General features: G+C 33.1%; 3 protein-coding genes across 5 annotated transcripts in view; 2 read left to right on the top strand and 1 right to left on the bottom strand.

Annotated features, from left to right (window-relative positions):
* Nucleotides 1–102: 102 nt before the first annotated feature.
* MED7 (mediator complex subunit 7) lies at nt 103–1610 on the bottom strand. The gene is made up of 3 exons (XM_003697800.4): nt 754–1610; nt 534–686; nt 103–472 (listed from the first exon to the last, which is right to left on the bottom strand). The coding sequence occupies exons 1-3, from the start codon at nt 1081–1083 to the stop codon at nt 272–274; spliced, it is 684 nt and encodes a 227-aa protein (XP_003697848.1). The 5' UTR covers nt 1084–1610; the 3' UTR covers nt 103–271.
* A 225-nt stretch (nt 1611–1835) lies between these two features.
* Nucleotides 1836–15207, top strand: LOC147657101 (tyrosine-protein kinase Tec-like). 2 transcript variants are annotated; one of them, XM_086911484.1, is made up of 7 exons: nt 1843–1956; nt 3047–3243; nt 3649–3762; nt 4117–4291; nt 4448–4658; nt 4957–5142; nt 13954–15207. In XM_086911484.1, the coding sequence occupies exons 6-7, from the start codon at nt 4975–4977 to the stop codon at nt 14080–14082; spliced, it is 297 nt and encodes a 98-aa protein (XP_086767610.1). In that variant the 5' UTR covers nt 1843–1956; nt 3047–3243; nt 3649–3762; nt 4117–4291; nt 4448–4658; nt 4957–4974; the 3' UTR covers nt 14083–15207. The 2 variants fall into 2 exon arrangements, with proteins under 2 accessions (XP_086767609.1, XP_086767610.1); XM_086911483.1 differs by lacking the exons at nt 3047–3243; nt 3649–3762; nt 4117–4291; nt 4448–4658 and having other exon boundaries at nt 1836–1956.
* Nucleotides 8904–15997, top strand: part of Btk29A (tyrosine-protein kinase Btk29A) — a 141515-nt gene continuing 134421 nt past the window's right edge. Inside the window, exon 1 of one of the 2 annotated variants that reach the window (XM_031919415.2) lies at nt 8904–9248. The gene's annotated coding sequence lies outside the window, so the exon portion shown is untranslated. Of the gene's footprint in view, nt 9249–15558; nt 15794–15997 lie in introns of those variants that run through there. The other variant, XM_086911473.1, reaches the window with a different exon arrangement.

Genomic DNA, 15997 nt, shown 5'->3' with positions numbered 1-15997 from the left:
TAACATTTTAAAAATATTATTTTTGTTTATTATGATTTCAAATATGTAAACATTACTTTAGTAAATTTATTGCAATATTATTAGAAGAATAAAAACTATTGATTTAAATTATATTATGTCTTTTTAATATATGTAATAGAAACAGATAAATTGTACAGAAGATTTGTACCTGTTGTTTAATAAATATACTACACTTCTAGAATTATTATTACAATATATCTTACAATTATAATTACAATAATTTTTACAATATGTCCTTAAAAAAGAAATTTTAATATAATCCATTCGTTGAGATCATATCATCTATTGTTTTGCACATAATACGGTCACATGGATTACATGGATCTGGAGTTTGCTGTTCAGAACCTAAATTATCAACAGATTCCATAGCATCTGTATTTATTGCTAATTTAGAATCCAATTCTGAAGTGTCTGGTAACATCTGTAATGCGTGTTGTAAAATTTCTTGGACCTATAAAAAAATTATTATAATTTGAAATGCATATTATGTTAATATTAATTAAAAATCATACTTTTTCTAAATGTTTCTGAAATCTAAGTGCTGTTTCTATACGCTGTCTACGTTGCAATTCCATCATTACTCTTAATGTTTCTCTAGCTTGATGTGGTCTGAATTCATTTAATAAGTGATGAATATGAATAAATAATAAACTAAGATCTTCCACCTGTAAACAACAATACGAACATTGACTACTTGTTTTTATCAAAATGTATTATAATATGTTACAATACTTTTTCTGCACGTCTTGGACTGTCAGGACACTGTACGAGCAAATCTATTAGATCCAAAAAATTAACAAGCAATGAATGGTTCAATTTTTTCAACTCTCGTCGTCGATCGAAATGTTGAGGATATAACCTTTTAATTCCTTGAGCTTCGAGAGGTCTAATAATTGTATCATCAGCGTTAAATACATTTCCAAACATCGAATAAGTATCGTGTATTGGCGGTGGTGGCCTTGGTGTTCTGCCTCGACGAACATTTTCATCTGTATACAAATTAATATACTGAACTGGAGGTAGAGGAAGAGAACTGACTTGTATCGCCTCTGGTGCTGCCATTTTTGATGTGTAATATCGATTCAATAAAAAATAAGGAACAATTTCACTTAAAATAAGAATTTTTCAATAAAATACGTAGGAGGTTAAATTCATCTAGGAGAACTTCTTGACTGTTGTCAAACTGATTGGAATATTAACGTCAGTGCGCATGTCTGTAATTTCGCGCGTAGTCGCCATTTTTTTTTTTTACACAATCTATTTTGCGTTTATTTAATATTTATAATACAAAAAACAATAACTTATAGTAATATTACAAAAATTATATTTATATATTACAAAATTAAACTACAACATCTAATTTCACGCTAATATATTAATATTTTATTTTAGGTTACATTAATGTAATTTCACAATTCAGCATATTTTTTTATTAATACTTTTTTTTTGCAAATATCATATTAATCAAAATATTTGTGCACTTTTTGGAAAGTTTACAGCACGAATTGATAAAAATTAAATAAATGTACAACTAAAACAAAACAACATATAACGTAGCCTTCAAATCCGCCATTTTGTTTTTTTAAAATGAGTCAACAGGTATTCTCTGTTGGCCAGTTAATACGTTAATGCCAGCAGGACGTCGAACTCAGATTGGGGATTTTCGTTGTTTAAGTAGCAAAACAAAAGAGTGAACGTGTGGATATTGTTTGTTTTTTGGTTAAAAAATTCTTCTCATGGTGTGATGATATTTCGGATAAATGCTTTACTAACGTAGTGAGGTATTTCCTGCTATCTTGTGAATTTCCAACGTCTTCGTTTGACAGATTGTCGGTGTGTGTATGCGTTCGTTCCACGTGAATTCTTTGTTTGGGCACCGGTCATGTTTCTGACAAGTATTGAAATTGCGAGGTGGTAGCAGTACTCTAGTGCATGGTAAGTTGATTTTCTGTTATAAATTTTATATATATCAATGTTATTGCAACTAAACTTTCACATAGAAATATTCATATAGCCGAGTGTCAGGATAACCACAAACTATCGCGTTGTCGTTGATCTCACTGTTCTGTTATGTCTCGTAATTTCAAGGAGAATGCCTTTGTGTGATCGTTTTCTCTCATAATCAAACATTTATAAAGTAATATAAGTTTTTCGAAAAATCCTAAACTATGATTAAAACAAAGAATAGAATTTGATTCAGAGTTCATGCACAATGTGTATACAGGGTGGCTCATGTAAGTAGTATCAGTTTAATATTTAAAAAATCATATGTAACACATATAACGCATTATTCTAATCTAAAAAAAAAAATAAGATAAAGTTTTTTTAAATATGTTCTTAAAAGATTAATTCCTATTAATTTATAGAAAATTAAATAAGAAAATTAAAAATTTTAAATGAAGATATAAAACGAATCATTTTTTACAATTTACAATTAGAAAATTAATGAGTTTTGTTCATAAAATTATTTTTTAATCATTTTTTAAAAAATAACATACATTTGAGAATCGTTGTAAAATGGAGTAAATGAATAAAAAGAAAAATGGCAGAAATTCATTTTAATTATAAAATATATAAACAAACTTATTAATAAATATATTTAATTTTTTTATATATCGAATTATATTTTATTTATCTAAATTTTTACAATTTTATGTTTACAGAATTTATAATTATATATATATGTATATATATATATATATATATATATATATAATTTTTATATTGAATTATATTATAAATAGATTAATATATCATAATTATATTTTTATTACAACTCGATTTTTTCACTTGTTATATAACTTGTTTTTTTTTCTTTATAACTTTTGATATATTTATTAAATAATGCTTCAATTCAAATTCAATTGCTTCATCTTTTTATTTTATTTCGTATGACAAAAAAATAATAATTTTTCTATATCCAAAAATCGTATGTTGTTATTATTTAAATGCGTTTGAAATGAATTTTTTTTCAATTGAATTTTTTCTCTCAAAGTTTAATAAATTTGTCTTTAATTTTGTTCAGCGTATCGTATCTTTTTTTCCTCTTCCATTTCCAAGAAGTAAACGGAAAGTATGGAACGGGCGGAAATTCAAAAGACGTCGCGGTTTAGGCGGCCCTTTAAAATTTCAGAGGCATGAGTTACAAAAGAAATTCAGTGGAAGTAGATATTTACTGGGCAGTTGAGTGAGTGGTCGAGTACTTTGTGTCGTGCGTTCATAGTAAGTGCTTTCGTCGAATCATTTTTAGTAACCAGTTTTACAGTTTGTCATTACAATTATAATTTTTAAAAAGAAATTATACTCTTTTCTTTATCATAAATTAATATGAATATTTGGAAAACAGCATACAATATTTATATTAAAAACATTAAGAAAATATAATGTAAAAATCATATATTTTAATTAAAATTTTATGTTATTCCATTATTCAAATTGATTAACGTCAAATCAATTTTAAATCTTTCTAAATAAAAAATTCAATTTAAAAAAGAATTTATTGCAGTTTGTTAATAAATAATTTGTCGACAATCGTGTTGATAGATAATAATATAGTAATATCAATTATCTTGTAATATAATATAATGGTGATATAAAATATAGCAACAAAAAATCTAATCCTTTCAGAGGTGCTCGACCGGAACTGACACGCACATGCAAATACGCGCGAATCCAACTTTCTGCGCGTGCGCGTGCGCGATCCACGAATATGTGTTACATGCGTTCTCGCTTCGAACAGTGGTATGTGTTTAGCCACTGTTTACGCTATTTATTTAGATTGCACTTCTGTTTTAAACACATTTTCTCTTCTCTCTCTCTCTCTCTCTCTCTCTTCATATGTCCAAAAGAAATCATTTGTGATTATCGATACAAGCACGATGCAAATACAATTTCCATCGATTTTTATTTGTAAATGGAAATACGTTTCGAAAAAATATTTATAAATGAAGGAATATGAAACAAAGAGAACTTTTTATTGCGATATCAAATTACACGAATATGAACGTAATAATATCGTGTTATTATTATTAATGTAAATTAAAAAAAAGTAAAAAAAAAAATTATTTTAAAAAAAATATTTTATTCGTTTTATAGATTGAAAGATGGAGAAAGGTCGTCTGATTCTTAAGTTTTCTCGTTACAACGAGAGAGAAGCCAAAGCCTAAGTTCGTCTCGTTCGAGAATGTGGTCGAAGATTTTAGCCTGATTCTCTGACTCTCTATTTTGAATGGAAATTCTTCGCGGTCGAGTCATGCTGGCTTTAATGGAGGTCTAGAATCCCGTAAAACCTTTATCTATATTTGGCTCACAGGATTTTAAAATTTTTCGTTTCACGTTGTGTTTCAATATTTCAAACGTATTACGATCCGAATATTTTAACCTGTCTCGAATTATTATTTAAATTACGTTCGTTTAAATTTTTTAGGCTACAAAAAATTAATCGATACTTAGCCGAAAAGTATCCAGACTGGTTGTCTGAACTGACTGAAATTCGAACTATCGAGATAATTGAAAGTTCATTGCGGAACTCGCTTAATTGGCCTCTAAGTTAACCGGATAGAAACTTTGAGTTTCTGCGAAGCGGTGCAGCTTGTTTGACGAGAAACGAAGAATTTACCGTTCCTACTTCGAACGAAGTAAATGCCTTTACAATATATCTTCATTACTTCGCAGATCACACTTCGATCCCTTAATTCCTCGATTAATTCAATCTTAAAAATTCTAAGATTAAAGTTTTAAACTTTATATATTATTCCTTTCTACATGGGATCAAGAAACAAGATCTAATATCAAAGGTTGAATATAATAGGATGGAGAGAAAGGAAATTTCTCCCATCCGTTAAATTTCTAACATCTTAATTATACTCGGCTCGCAAAATCGTTTAATAATAATTATATTTTCACGATATAATAATCGAGACGTTGTTCTTCCAGGGTGGCCCTCCATCTGGTATGGCGGGGAAAGATGGGAAGGTGGAGCCAAAAAGCGGGGACGTGGTTAGGCAGGGGTTCATGGTGAAACGTTCTCAGAACAAGAAACGTTTCACCCCCGTCAATTACAAACAACGTTGGTTCGTTTTGACGAGGCGCTATCTCGTCTACTACGACGGCGATGGAGAGGTGAGTCTCTTTTTGCAATTTCCACCCCGTCACATTTTATCCACTCCCTGTTTTTATTTTTCTTTCCATTACCGCTCTCTACCCCTATTACGGGGGAAAAGTTGGTTCCATTAGTGGTTCCAGAAAAAGTGGTTTTTCTTTTTGTAAATAAACCGATAATCGAGGCTGGCCATAAAAAATTTCTCTGCGTAAAATTTCTCCTCTCGTACACAGCTCGATAGATCAGGGCGGGTGAAAAGAGGTTTGGATCAAAGAAGAAAAGTTTGAAGGAAAGTTTAGTATAATTGATTTCTCTCTTTTTGTATATGTTTCTTGTGCATTCTTGTGCGGGGAGGAAATTTATTTGTATCGATTATTGGAAAGAAAAAGAAGATGATAAACGTCAGTTGATCGATTCGATAAAATTTTGGAAAAATAGAATAGATAGAATTTTGTTGTACACAATTCGAATCCGCAATTTATATCAAATATTCAATCAATTTCGTCGAGAATAGTAGAATACTAAGTTTCTTCTTCCCTACAAAACAAAAGACTGGAGATTAGATTTTCATTCGAGCAAAGTAGATTCGAAGATTTGATCCCCCAGATTTATTTAAATAATTTGCCTTTCAATTTGATTCACCTAACCCCTTCTTTTGCAACCTCTTCTTCTTTTGGCCTAGTTCTTCTCCATTGTCTCTCCCTTCAAATCACGTTTCTTTCAAACTTTCCTCCAAAAAAAAAAAGAATGGAAATAAAATAAAACTCGTACGAAATCGTATCGATGTAATTGCCGAATCGAGGAAACGTATTCGACGACACGATTCCTGATTCGATAATCGACCTCGACGAGATCGAGCAGATACATCCCTCCATAGAATTTCCGGCGAGCTCGTTCGACGACGATTCAAAAAACGGGGCGAGAATCGAGCGACAGTTCGGTGTTTAACGCTCGTTGAAAACGATCGTCTCCAAGCTTGGACTCGTTTGTGGGGCGGCGAAAGGGGTGAGGTGACGGGCAAAGGTCATTTAAACCAGCTGGAGAAAAAGTTGAATGTGACTTAGATTGGATGGTATTCGCGTTTCTCTAAAGGGGAAAAAAAAAAAAAAAAAAAAACCTAGCGATCTTAGCATTTTTTAGTATTAGTTTTAGGAACGAAAGATATTATATCCTCCTCTTCGGTTTTTTTCTTCGTCGATCCTTCGTTTCTCTTTCTTCAATTCTTCTCCACCATTCATTCATAATTTTGTCGCTTGGAATTCGATCCTTCCCCCCCCTCGCTCGGTTTTTTCTCATTTCTCAATTCGTCCAGGGATTCCAAATTATTTCCACACAAATTATTAGAGGAAAAGTGCAAAAAGGAATTTCTAGGGGACTCTAAGTTGATTTCTAGGGGAATTTTAAATATCGAAGAAATATGGAAGAAAGATGAGAAGCGAATAGACGAAAGGGTTATGATATAGTAGCAAATATAGAGAAGTGGATTGAAACGCGCGATGAAACGAGTCAGCAAAATTCCTTTATCCTTCGTTTCGTTTATTCGCAACAACAATTCGGCGGAGTATGAAGTTGGCGCGGGGTGGGGCGCACTAAGGGGCCATCGAAATCGATAATTAACCATCGAGGAACATCATGAGTTGGGCCGGGATTACAATTCACGCGAGAATTGATAATGATTGAAAATCACCAGCTCTGAATGCCGACCTTCCGTTTCAATATTATTGTTTCCAATCGAACGATTATCGATACGCGTGTAACGATACGCGTTCGATTATTTCATTCGTGCAAAATGGCTGGCCGACGGAACGATTTGCCAATATATTTTATTATTGGGAAGAATTTTGAAAGGGAACGCGTATGAAAATGAAGGGAAGAGCTGAGCTTGCTGATTCGTCTCGAATCAGGGCCAATTGCTCCATACACATTACCTCGCGTTTGACGAGCACCACTAGCGGATAGCGCTAGACTCATCATATTATCTCTGCCTCCCTTAATTACCTTCGATATTACTTTTTGTTCGATCCACGGAAACGTAAGAAGCTTTTTTAACACGTTTTTAAACAAATTTAACATTCTTTTTTATCGGTAAATAAAAAAAACGTATTAATTTTTCATTCGTTCCTCTTTTTTTTTCTTTTTTTTAATGGTCGATTAACTAGTAAAGATAATTCTCATTGTAAAAAACTTTGTTAGTTTGGATGTTCTTCAAAAAAAAAAAAGATGTATATTCTTCTCAATCCACGAGCTAAAATATGAATATATTTAAAAATATAATTCTCTGGGATAACTTTCACTGTCAATATCGAATAAGAAAAAATAACTGTGGAGAATAATTCTCTGAAATATATCCATAAACGCGAATATTAATTCGTTTTAAAAATTCCATATAATTATTGCATCTCGAATGTATCTTGATCGATATCACAATTAAATGTTTCGATTTTCTAGTTTCTTGTGTATTCTGAAATACAAAATAACTGTTCGAGGCTGCTAGGCATTCGCATAAGCAAGCTTACGTAATCCAGAAAGCCGATAGGATGCAAACATCCACGAAACCGTTTCCAATTCCCTGCAATAAATTACAAACCGAAAGATCAGCGCAATCGGCCACTGGACACTCGACCTATTCGATTGCACTGGCCTGACCATTTACAGATATAACTGGCAAAAGCAACCTTTTCCAACCATTGCGATCAAAGGATCACGCAAACTCCTTTCTTCTTATTCAATCCATTTCGTTACATTATCGTTTTCTTTATTTATTTATTCGATATTATTTTTTTTTCTTTAAATATTTGTCTTTCGTACAGCTGGGCCGTAAATAGAAGGCAATTAAATAAGATTGTTTATTTCCTAACGTTATTAACTTTAATTAAATTGGATATTCCTTTTTTTCGCGAATATACAGCGAATCTCTATATTTTTATTCCATCCTATCCTATTTATACATTTTTAATTATTTCTTAGATTTTCTCAAACCAAAATTTATTCATTTTTAAACGTTATTCTTGTTTTCCCTCCTCTTCCAATGCCCTTCACAAAATCCATTTCCACCGATACTTAACCTACCCTCCCCCTCACTCACTTCCATTCATTTTCTCATCAAATTTCATCTCTCCTCCTCGCTCAAAACCTCCACACAACCCCCTTAAATCGAAACCACCTAATCCTTCCTTCCTTCCTTCCACGCACAACAGTTCAAACCAACAACCACACCCCCTCCATCCCCCTCTCCCTCTGCCTCTCTCCACTCGGTCACGGTTAATAACGATAGTAGTTACCTGCGTGGCCGGCACGCCACCTGCCAACCCGTGCTGCTCGCGCTTGGGCGAGGGGGTGGGGTGGGGTGGGGGCATATAGCGTGGTGCCGAGACCATGTGTAAAATTGGCGGCGCAGGCGCCGCGGCCACCTTCCTTCCCTTCGTCCTTTCTTCCGGCCGCGAGTTTCCCCGACGCTGCGCTCCGCGCGGCTCAGTCAGTGGCCGTCATCGGGATCGCTCTCTCTCTCCGCCTCCTCTTCTCCGCGCCCGCGTACGATCGATCTTGTTCCTTCCTTCCTTTTCAGCCTTTTCTCAGAGTATATACATATATATATATACATATATATAGTATAGTACGATCCGATCGGTGGTGGTGTGATACATTACGTTCGTTGTAATCGTTCGTGGCAAACGTTGGCTCGCGTTTCGCTCGCGGTCGACGAATTCGAAGAGAGAGAGAGAGAGGGAGAAGGCAAGGATAACAGAGGAAGGAAGATATTTTTGTTGCGGGATATTGGAGGATATACAGTGGTATATTTTCTTACCTTTCTTCGAGAAATTATCGATCGACGATCCAGAAGAGAGAAGTGTGTTTCGTTTTCTCTGGTCGAGGAGGATATATATATATATATTCGAGATATTGTCAGGAGTTGAAAGGGGAATCGATCCGTTCTTCTTCGATTGATCGATTGAGGGATTATCGACACGCACGAAGACGTTCTCTGGAAAGTTCCGTTGAGAGGGGAGGATCGGTCGAGGTGTCGGTCGAGAGACTTCTCTCCACGTGGGAGAAGTTTTTGCCGATTGTCACTTCTGCTTGTGAATTCACTTCGAACGCAGTTGGACACGCTCGTGCAACGTTGGAGGTAAGATGGGCAGGTTTTTCTCGATTGTAGTACACCTCTTAAGTTGTGAATTTTTTTTAGAAACGCGTCCAACTCGTAGCGGGAAATTTAAACGAATATTCAAATTACGAACGATGGTACGAAATTTTGATTTTAATTCTCTTCCTTATAATTGCGTTCATAAAAACACTCTTAATTCGCGATCTAATTAACGCGAGAGAAGATTCTACGTTTAACACGAGACTTGTACAATTTTTATTGCCTTTTGCTTATACAAAAAAGTATTGCTAAATTAAATTGTTCCTCGTGCGCTTGTTTTTCTTTAGAAGAATCGTTTCTTATATAGGAATATAAAATTTAAGGGAATTTTATTTGGAGAAAGTCGAGATTGTAATACGTTAAAAATATTTTATCGAATTTAATTTAAACTCGGTGCGTCGGGATTCGTGAAACGTAGGGGAATAAAAAATCTATTAGAGGAACGGTCACTGTTAACAAAGTGAATTAATTACATGTAGTTATAATTAATTTTCGCAACGTTTCATAAATTTAACAAGCTGTTGTACGTTCTAAATACGCGGTAAAACGATGTATGTTTGAAACGAAAATTTAATCGATAAAAAAAAAAAAAACATCTTTTGGAACGAATCTTCCTCTTCGAGACGTCACATTATATTCTTTTTATCATCGACACAAGCAAACGAGTTATAACGAATTCGAGAATAGAACGAAATTAATGTTCCAATCCAAAATTATTTTCCTGTCCAACAACAACTTACCCAGGATTCATCAGGACTTTCGATCGAATTGTTTGAAAGCAATTGCTCGTGAATCCAGAATCCATTCGATCCACTCGACAAATATTAAAGTATATTTTGGAAAATGGGATGATTATTGCCTCGTTTTCCATTTCTATCGTTCAACAAATCCAAGAGATTAAGGCAGAGTATCATTACCATTGCCAGAAGAGTGCATCATCGTTGACTAGCGACTAATAAAGACACCATCTGGTGGGAGAAACCGGTCGAAAAGGGTAAATAAAATTTTCCAACTGGGATGCAGCCTTTCTTCGCGTGGCCGTCCACTTCCTGTACACACTTCCGACCGCAGTAACCAAAGTGGTGGCCTGTTTTCAGGCTTTATCGAAGTTTATTAGGGCATGGACGTTGCTCGATCTTTTTGCCTCAACACTGGAACACTGTTACAAGTGACAAGTTGGAAACGGATAGATGATTGTTTATACCTTTTTTCCTTCTTGAAAGATTCTTCCATCCATCGTTGTTTCGAGAATTATTCCTTTTTTTCTTTTTTTTCAACGAGCCCACATTGCAAAAAACGCAGTAAGATTTTATGCGTAATTGAAAGGGTCGCTCTTTGATATCCCTCGAAACGATTGTTGGTTGAAAAGAAAATGAATATATCCAAGAGTTTGATAAAAACTCTATATGTTTAATTTGCTTTACTAATATTTAATTATGTATAAAAAGTTCTGCAATAATTTGATTTTCATCAATGGTTATTCACAAGAATCATTCTTCTCATTGAATAATATAAAAATTAATGAAATTTCAAATCGAGTTTATATTAAATTCGTGCACTCGAAAATATCTAATTTTCATCAGCTGTTCCATTCATTGAATCCAAGGAGGTGAAGAATTCACTAAAAAAGAGTTTATTAGTATTAAACGCAACGTGATTATTCTATATTGGAAATATCTCGAAATATAACCTGTTGGGAAATTTATCACATGGGAAAATTCGAATTCGCCACCATCATTTACTGGATGCCATCCATCGAAGGCGTGCCTTTATTGCATAAAACCTTAGATGGTGTATTCGTACGTGCAATGCCAATATTCTCGCACGGAAACTCGATTTGTCTCGCTGGATTTTCAAAAAAACCACGGGCTTATCGATTATTCTGGATTCTTCTCTGTGTGCGAAATCAAGGCACGCTGTAACAAGGATATTGTTATTTTCGTTATATTAGAGAAAAGATATATAAGTAATAATAGTACAAGTATAGTTTTTTGATAATATGCCATTCTCGGATTTTAGAATAATCTTGGAATTTTTGTTGGTTTGGACGATGAAGTGGAAACGGTAATATTTTTATTTGGATCTAAAGAAAATTTTATGAATACTTTGAAATGAATTTTTGGATCTGAAGCAAAATTTCAATTTTGGAATGTTATTATTATTATTACAATTGTTACTTCAATTGTTTATGGAAGATATTTTTTTTAATAATTACTTTCGAAATTATTGAATAACGACGAATGATTTTACAATTTCTTTTTCTTGAAGCGTTGAATTTCTATTAAAAAAAAAAATATATATATATATATATCGAATAAATTTCAGAATCTCGATGATAATATTGAAAATCCAATTGACATCAGAGATCCTCACGCGCCATCGAATTCGTTGCGCATTTGTTCGTTGAGCACTTGGGGATCGATGGACGCACTCGATGCAACTCCACACTGCTCAGTTTGATTGACAAACGATGTTCGATTTAGAATTTCGATTCGTTTAATCCCACCTAATTTTGATGAATATCCGCGTAGAAAATTCTCGATGTTCGTTGTAATGAATTGTTATTCGTTCAAAAATTGCGAAAATTTCTAGGATTTGCAGATTTTTTTTTTTTTTGCAAATTTCAAATCATTCGTAGATTCGTAGATTCGCGGAATTCCATAATTTTCCAGATTGGAAAATTTTGCTCGCCGGTGTACATCGTACGTACATTACGCCCCTTTCCTGTCGATCATTTATGAAATTTTCAATTTCGCCGAACAACTGGTAACTGATTTTCGATTGAAATTACTGCAGATGGGGAGAATAGGTCGTTTATTGGCGAGATATAAAATAAACATGATAACAGCCACGTGATTCATCGATTTCGTCCACTAATTGAAATATCGCATCAACCTCGCCATATTTCCGAAATTTAAACATTTATTTTTCTCAATAATTTTCCAATACCAAGAACAGAATCACAGATATTTTCAATACCTCGCGCGAAAATACGATTTTCTATTAAAAAATTTCCTTCCCACGATTTTATTATTAATTTTATTAGCAATTTTATTCTCTTGTACTTGCAAAACAATTTTCATTAAAAAATAAAAATTTCATCCCTCTTCGACGATAATTCAAACTTTCAAAAATTCGTAATATTTTTCTAAACTTTATTAAACAACGCGAAGATATTCTTCGCTCGACTCTGTATTTTCTTTCATGAGAGAGAGAGAGAGAGAGAGAGAGAGAGAGAGAGAGAAAAAGAAAATAACCTTTCGAAAAGTATATAAGGCGCGCGTAAAAATTGTTCCAGCGCCGGAAGTGTTATCAAAGTTTTTCGATCAAGAAACCACGACTTGTTTTTAACCACGATTTAATGTTCTATGAAACGCGAGCCGGGATTAAAACAGGATCGCGTCGATTCTTACAGGAGTTATCCCTCCAACGTTGTTTCGAAGCGAGAGTTTCGTTATTTCTTCGCAACTTGGCGCGATAAAAACGCCATCTGTATGTAAAAACCTATCTTTTTTGCCAACCGAGTCCAGTGATATACGATCCTTGCGCGAATTCGAGCATGGCCAACTATGGTGACACGTTTAAGTGATATAATATCGTGATGCGATTTGTTATATTTTTAGTTGCAAAAGTTAAACGGTTTGAATAACCGAAAAAAAATTTTTCGGTCTAATTTATCGGGGAATGTCGGCCACAGCAGACTTTTCATATAGGATAATTTTCGACATACATTTCGACTCACGTGAAACATCATTTATCTTTAACAAAATATTTTAGTATAAGTGAATTGAAGAATTCTGAATTGCATTTGTTTTTCTGGTATATATACTATTTTTTTTAATATTACTTTTACTTTTTTTTTTTTATCAAAATATCAGATTAGATTAGATGTAAGTAAATTAGAGAGGTTAAATTAGGTTAGGTTATGTCATTTGTCAACTGAGCCAACAATCTAGTATTATTGAAATAAATAATTTTTTATCTGTGTTAAGCTATATTGTTGAAATAAATTTTAAATTTTTATTGAATTTGATAGAAAAATTTGAAAAAGTTGTAATTAAAATTGTGATTCAATTTTATGATAAAGAAATAACAGGTAGGAGGATTGGATCGTTAAAAATCCTATCGATATCGAAGTTCAAGATCAATCGTGGCAAGACTGTTGGGATTCGACATTGACATTTCCACTTCTGCTAAGGATGTAATACTTAGTCTCGAGGGGGGTGGTTGCATCCATAAAGTTGAAAATTTGTGTTATCTGATTCATAAAATTTCGAATTCTTCGAAATTGAACTTTAATATTAGAAAATTCGACAGATTTATATCTTTTCAAGTTTGCACCAGGATTGCACCAGATGTCACGAACTTTGCAAGACTTTTACACATCGACGAGGTCTATGTTGAGGGGGTCTATGAAAACTTTTCAAGAATTACTCTCGGCAATATTTTTTCCAAATGGATTTCGAGAGTAACTGTGCAATTCAATGGCAACTTTCAGTCTCAAGCTATTGTCCAAAAAAATATTCTTAAGTGGAACTTATATTTCTTCTTACTTTCATAACCACATTATACAATGTGGTTATAAACACATATTGTTACATCGTATATATTTTAAGTCACTTTTGATCGTCATCCAAATAACTTCTTCAAAGATCTGAAATAAATCAACATGATATGTTATTTCCAGGGAAAATTGAAACGTGTTTATATAAATAAAAGGAGAAATGCAGAAAAGTCAAAGGATTCGAATCGTTCCTACAAGGGGAATAGAGAGAATGAGAAAAAGAATGGTGAACGGAGAAAAGCACTTACTTAGAAGGGACGAAGAAGAATTAATAGAGGGAACGTGAAATGAAAGAGCGGTGAAGTTGTACGAGTTCTGCGATTTCATCGCTCGCAGCGGAAAGAAATTCGAATTGGAATAGGGAGGAAGATAAGAGAGTCTCGATAACGAGATTGATGGAACCTTGAAGAGAATTGTTCCGTCTCTTCGAAATCGCCATTCCTTTTTTTTCGAATCTTCTTTTTCGGCTAATGTCCGACGTATCGACATTGATTCCAATTCACGATGAAACTGATTCAATCTTCTCGAGAAATTATTATCTTAATCTTTCATGGTGTCCACTTGTTTGATATAAATAATAATGTCAGTGTAATATAATAAAGTTTACTATTATTTTACTAGGGATATAGTTTTGTTAGAATAACTTATGTTACATATATTTTTTTTTTATTTCAAATTCGATGTGATAATTTAATATTAATCTATTATAATTATATATTTTTATTTATATTAGAGATGCTAACTTTTAGAGAAATTTTGGGAAAATTAATTTATCAATTTCACGAAATACTTTTTTCTTCACATTGTCAAGTTATAGCCATTTTTATTTCGATGTTATCGAATCTAGCATAAACTAGAAATCGTTGAAATGCAATGGGAAAACTTTATTCTAAATTATTAACCAGAACCGTTATTGGGCCGAGTCTGTAAGCAGTATTTATGGTTTCCAAATAGGTGACGGTTTCTACGTTACCAGGAGATAGAATCCCGCAATCAAGATCTGCTGTCCTGATAAAATGGACAGCATATGGGGAATAGTTGTCAGTTTCGTTTATATCGGGAGAAAAAAAAAAAAAGAATTGGAAAAAAAGGAAGGAGAATGTAGAATGACATTGTCAGACAAACGATTCCTGATAGGTGGAATGCAAATTGACTGTCGTGTTAGAGTAAAAATGTAAATAGTTGCATATAAATACTGCGTGTTAAGTATTGCGTGGTGTTTTACGTAAAATTACGATATGGATGATCGAAAGTTTGAAATTAAAACTTTAAAATCAATTTCACAACGAATATTTATACAAATTAAAGTTTGTATGAATATAAATGGAAATTTGAAATTGAAATAAAAACTTGATTCACTTGATTTAAGAATTATAATATGTAGCTTGTTTTGAATATTTTTCTTCATTTTTCTATAAACTTTTTTTTTATAGTCCAGCAATCACTTATTATATATAAGATTCAAACATTTAAAAGACACAGTAAAAATAGCAAATGATATAAATATATCATTTTTGTTATCGTAAAAAATTTTTCCATCAAAAACATAAAGAATTAAATTAAATTATCGATATTCGTCATACTAATTTCAAATTAATAATAAAATTACAAGAAATTGGTCAATAATATGTATCAACAAATAAAAAACATTTTCTTGCTAAAAATAAAATAATTATATTCGATAATGTAACCGTAATATATTTTCTCCTCTTTAATTTCTTCCGTGTTACGGAAGGGAAAGCCAACTAACGACTGAATTCAATACTAACGCGACCTCAATCGTAATTTACTTAGAACGAACAAAGTGGGGTTAATCCGCTCGAGCGTCTCTCAGTCACACTTCGACTCTTCGTCGCGACGATACAAAATAAAAACTTGTACGCCCGTGTTATTATCTTATAAATCGTCGTAAAACTTTTAAAACCGTACGAATCAACGTTCTACCGTAAAATTGCATCAACAGGTACGCTTTTTCCACTCTTAGAAACCAAAAAATGCGATGGAACCTCCATTATCCTTCATAACCTAATATCGTATGCTCCATTTTCCGAACCGCGCACCATCTATATCCTCGACCATGTAAACACACATCTCTCCTTCCCACACCACGATAAAATTTAATTCGAAATTGACATACAATGTATATCGAACGTCAACCAGATATATA

The sequence above is a fragment of the Apis florea genome, unplaced genomic scaffold (assembly GCF_048593485.1).
Source record: "Apis florea isolate Af1SG1 unplaced genomic scaffold, ASM4859348v1 contig_32_pilon, whole genome shotgun sequence".
NCBI classification, from domain to species: Eukaryota; Metazoa; Arthropoda; class Insecta; order Hymenoptera; family Apidae; genus Apis; species Apis florea.
This window is presented reverse-complemented; position numbering and strand designations above follow the sequence as displayed.

What these genes read in the sequence shown, in the direction of transcription:
- MED7 (XM_003697800.4), bottom strand. Translation starts at nt 1,083, where the DNA reads ATGGCAGCACCAGAGGCGATACAAGTCAGTTCTCTTCCTCTACCTCCA. An exon ending in GTCCAAGACGTGCAGAAAAA is followed by an intron (nt 687 to 753) that starts GTATTGTAACAT and finishes TGTTGTTTACAG; the next exon opens with GTGGAAGATCTTAGTTTATT. An exon ending in TTCAGAAACATTTAGAAAAA is followed by an intron (nt 473 to 533) that starts GTATGATTTTTA and finishes ATTTTTTTATAG; the next exon opens with GTCCAAGAAATTTTACAACA.
- LOC147657101 (XM_086911483.1), top strand. An exon ending in ACTACGACGGCGATGGAGAG is followed by an intron (nt 5,143 to 13,953) that starts GTGAGTCTCTTT and finishes TGTTATTTCCAG; the next exon opens with GGAAAATTGAAACGTGTTTA.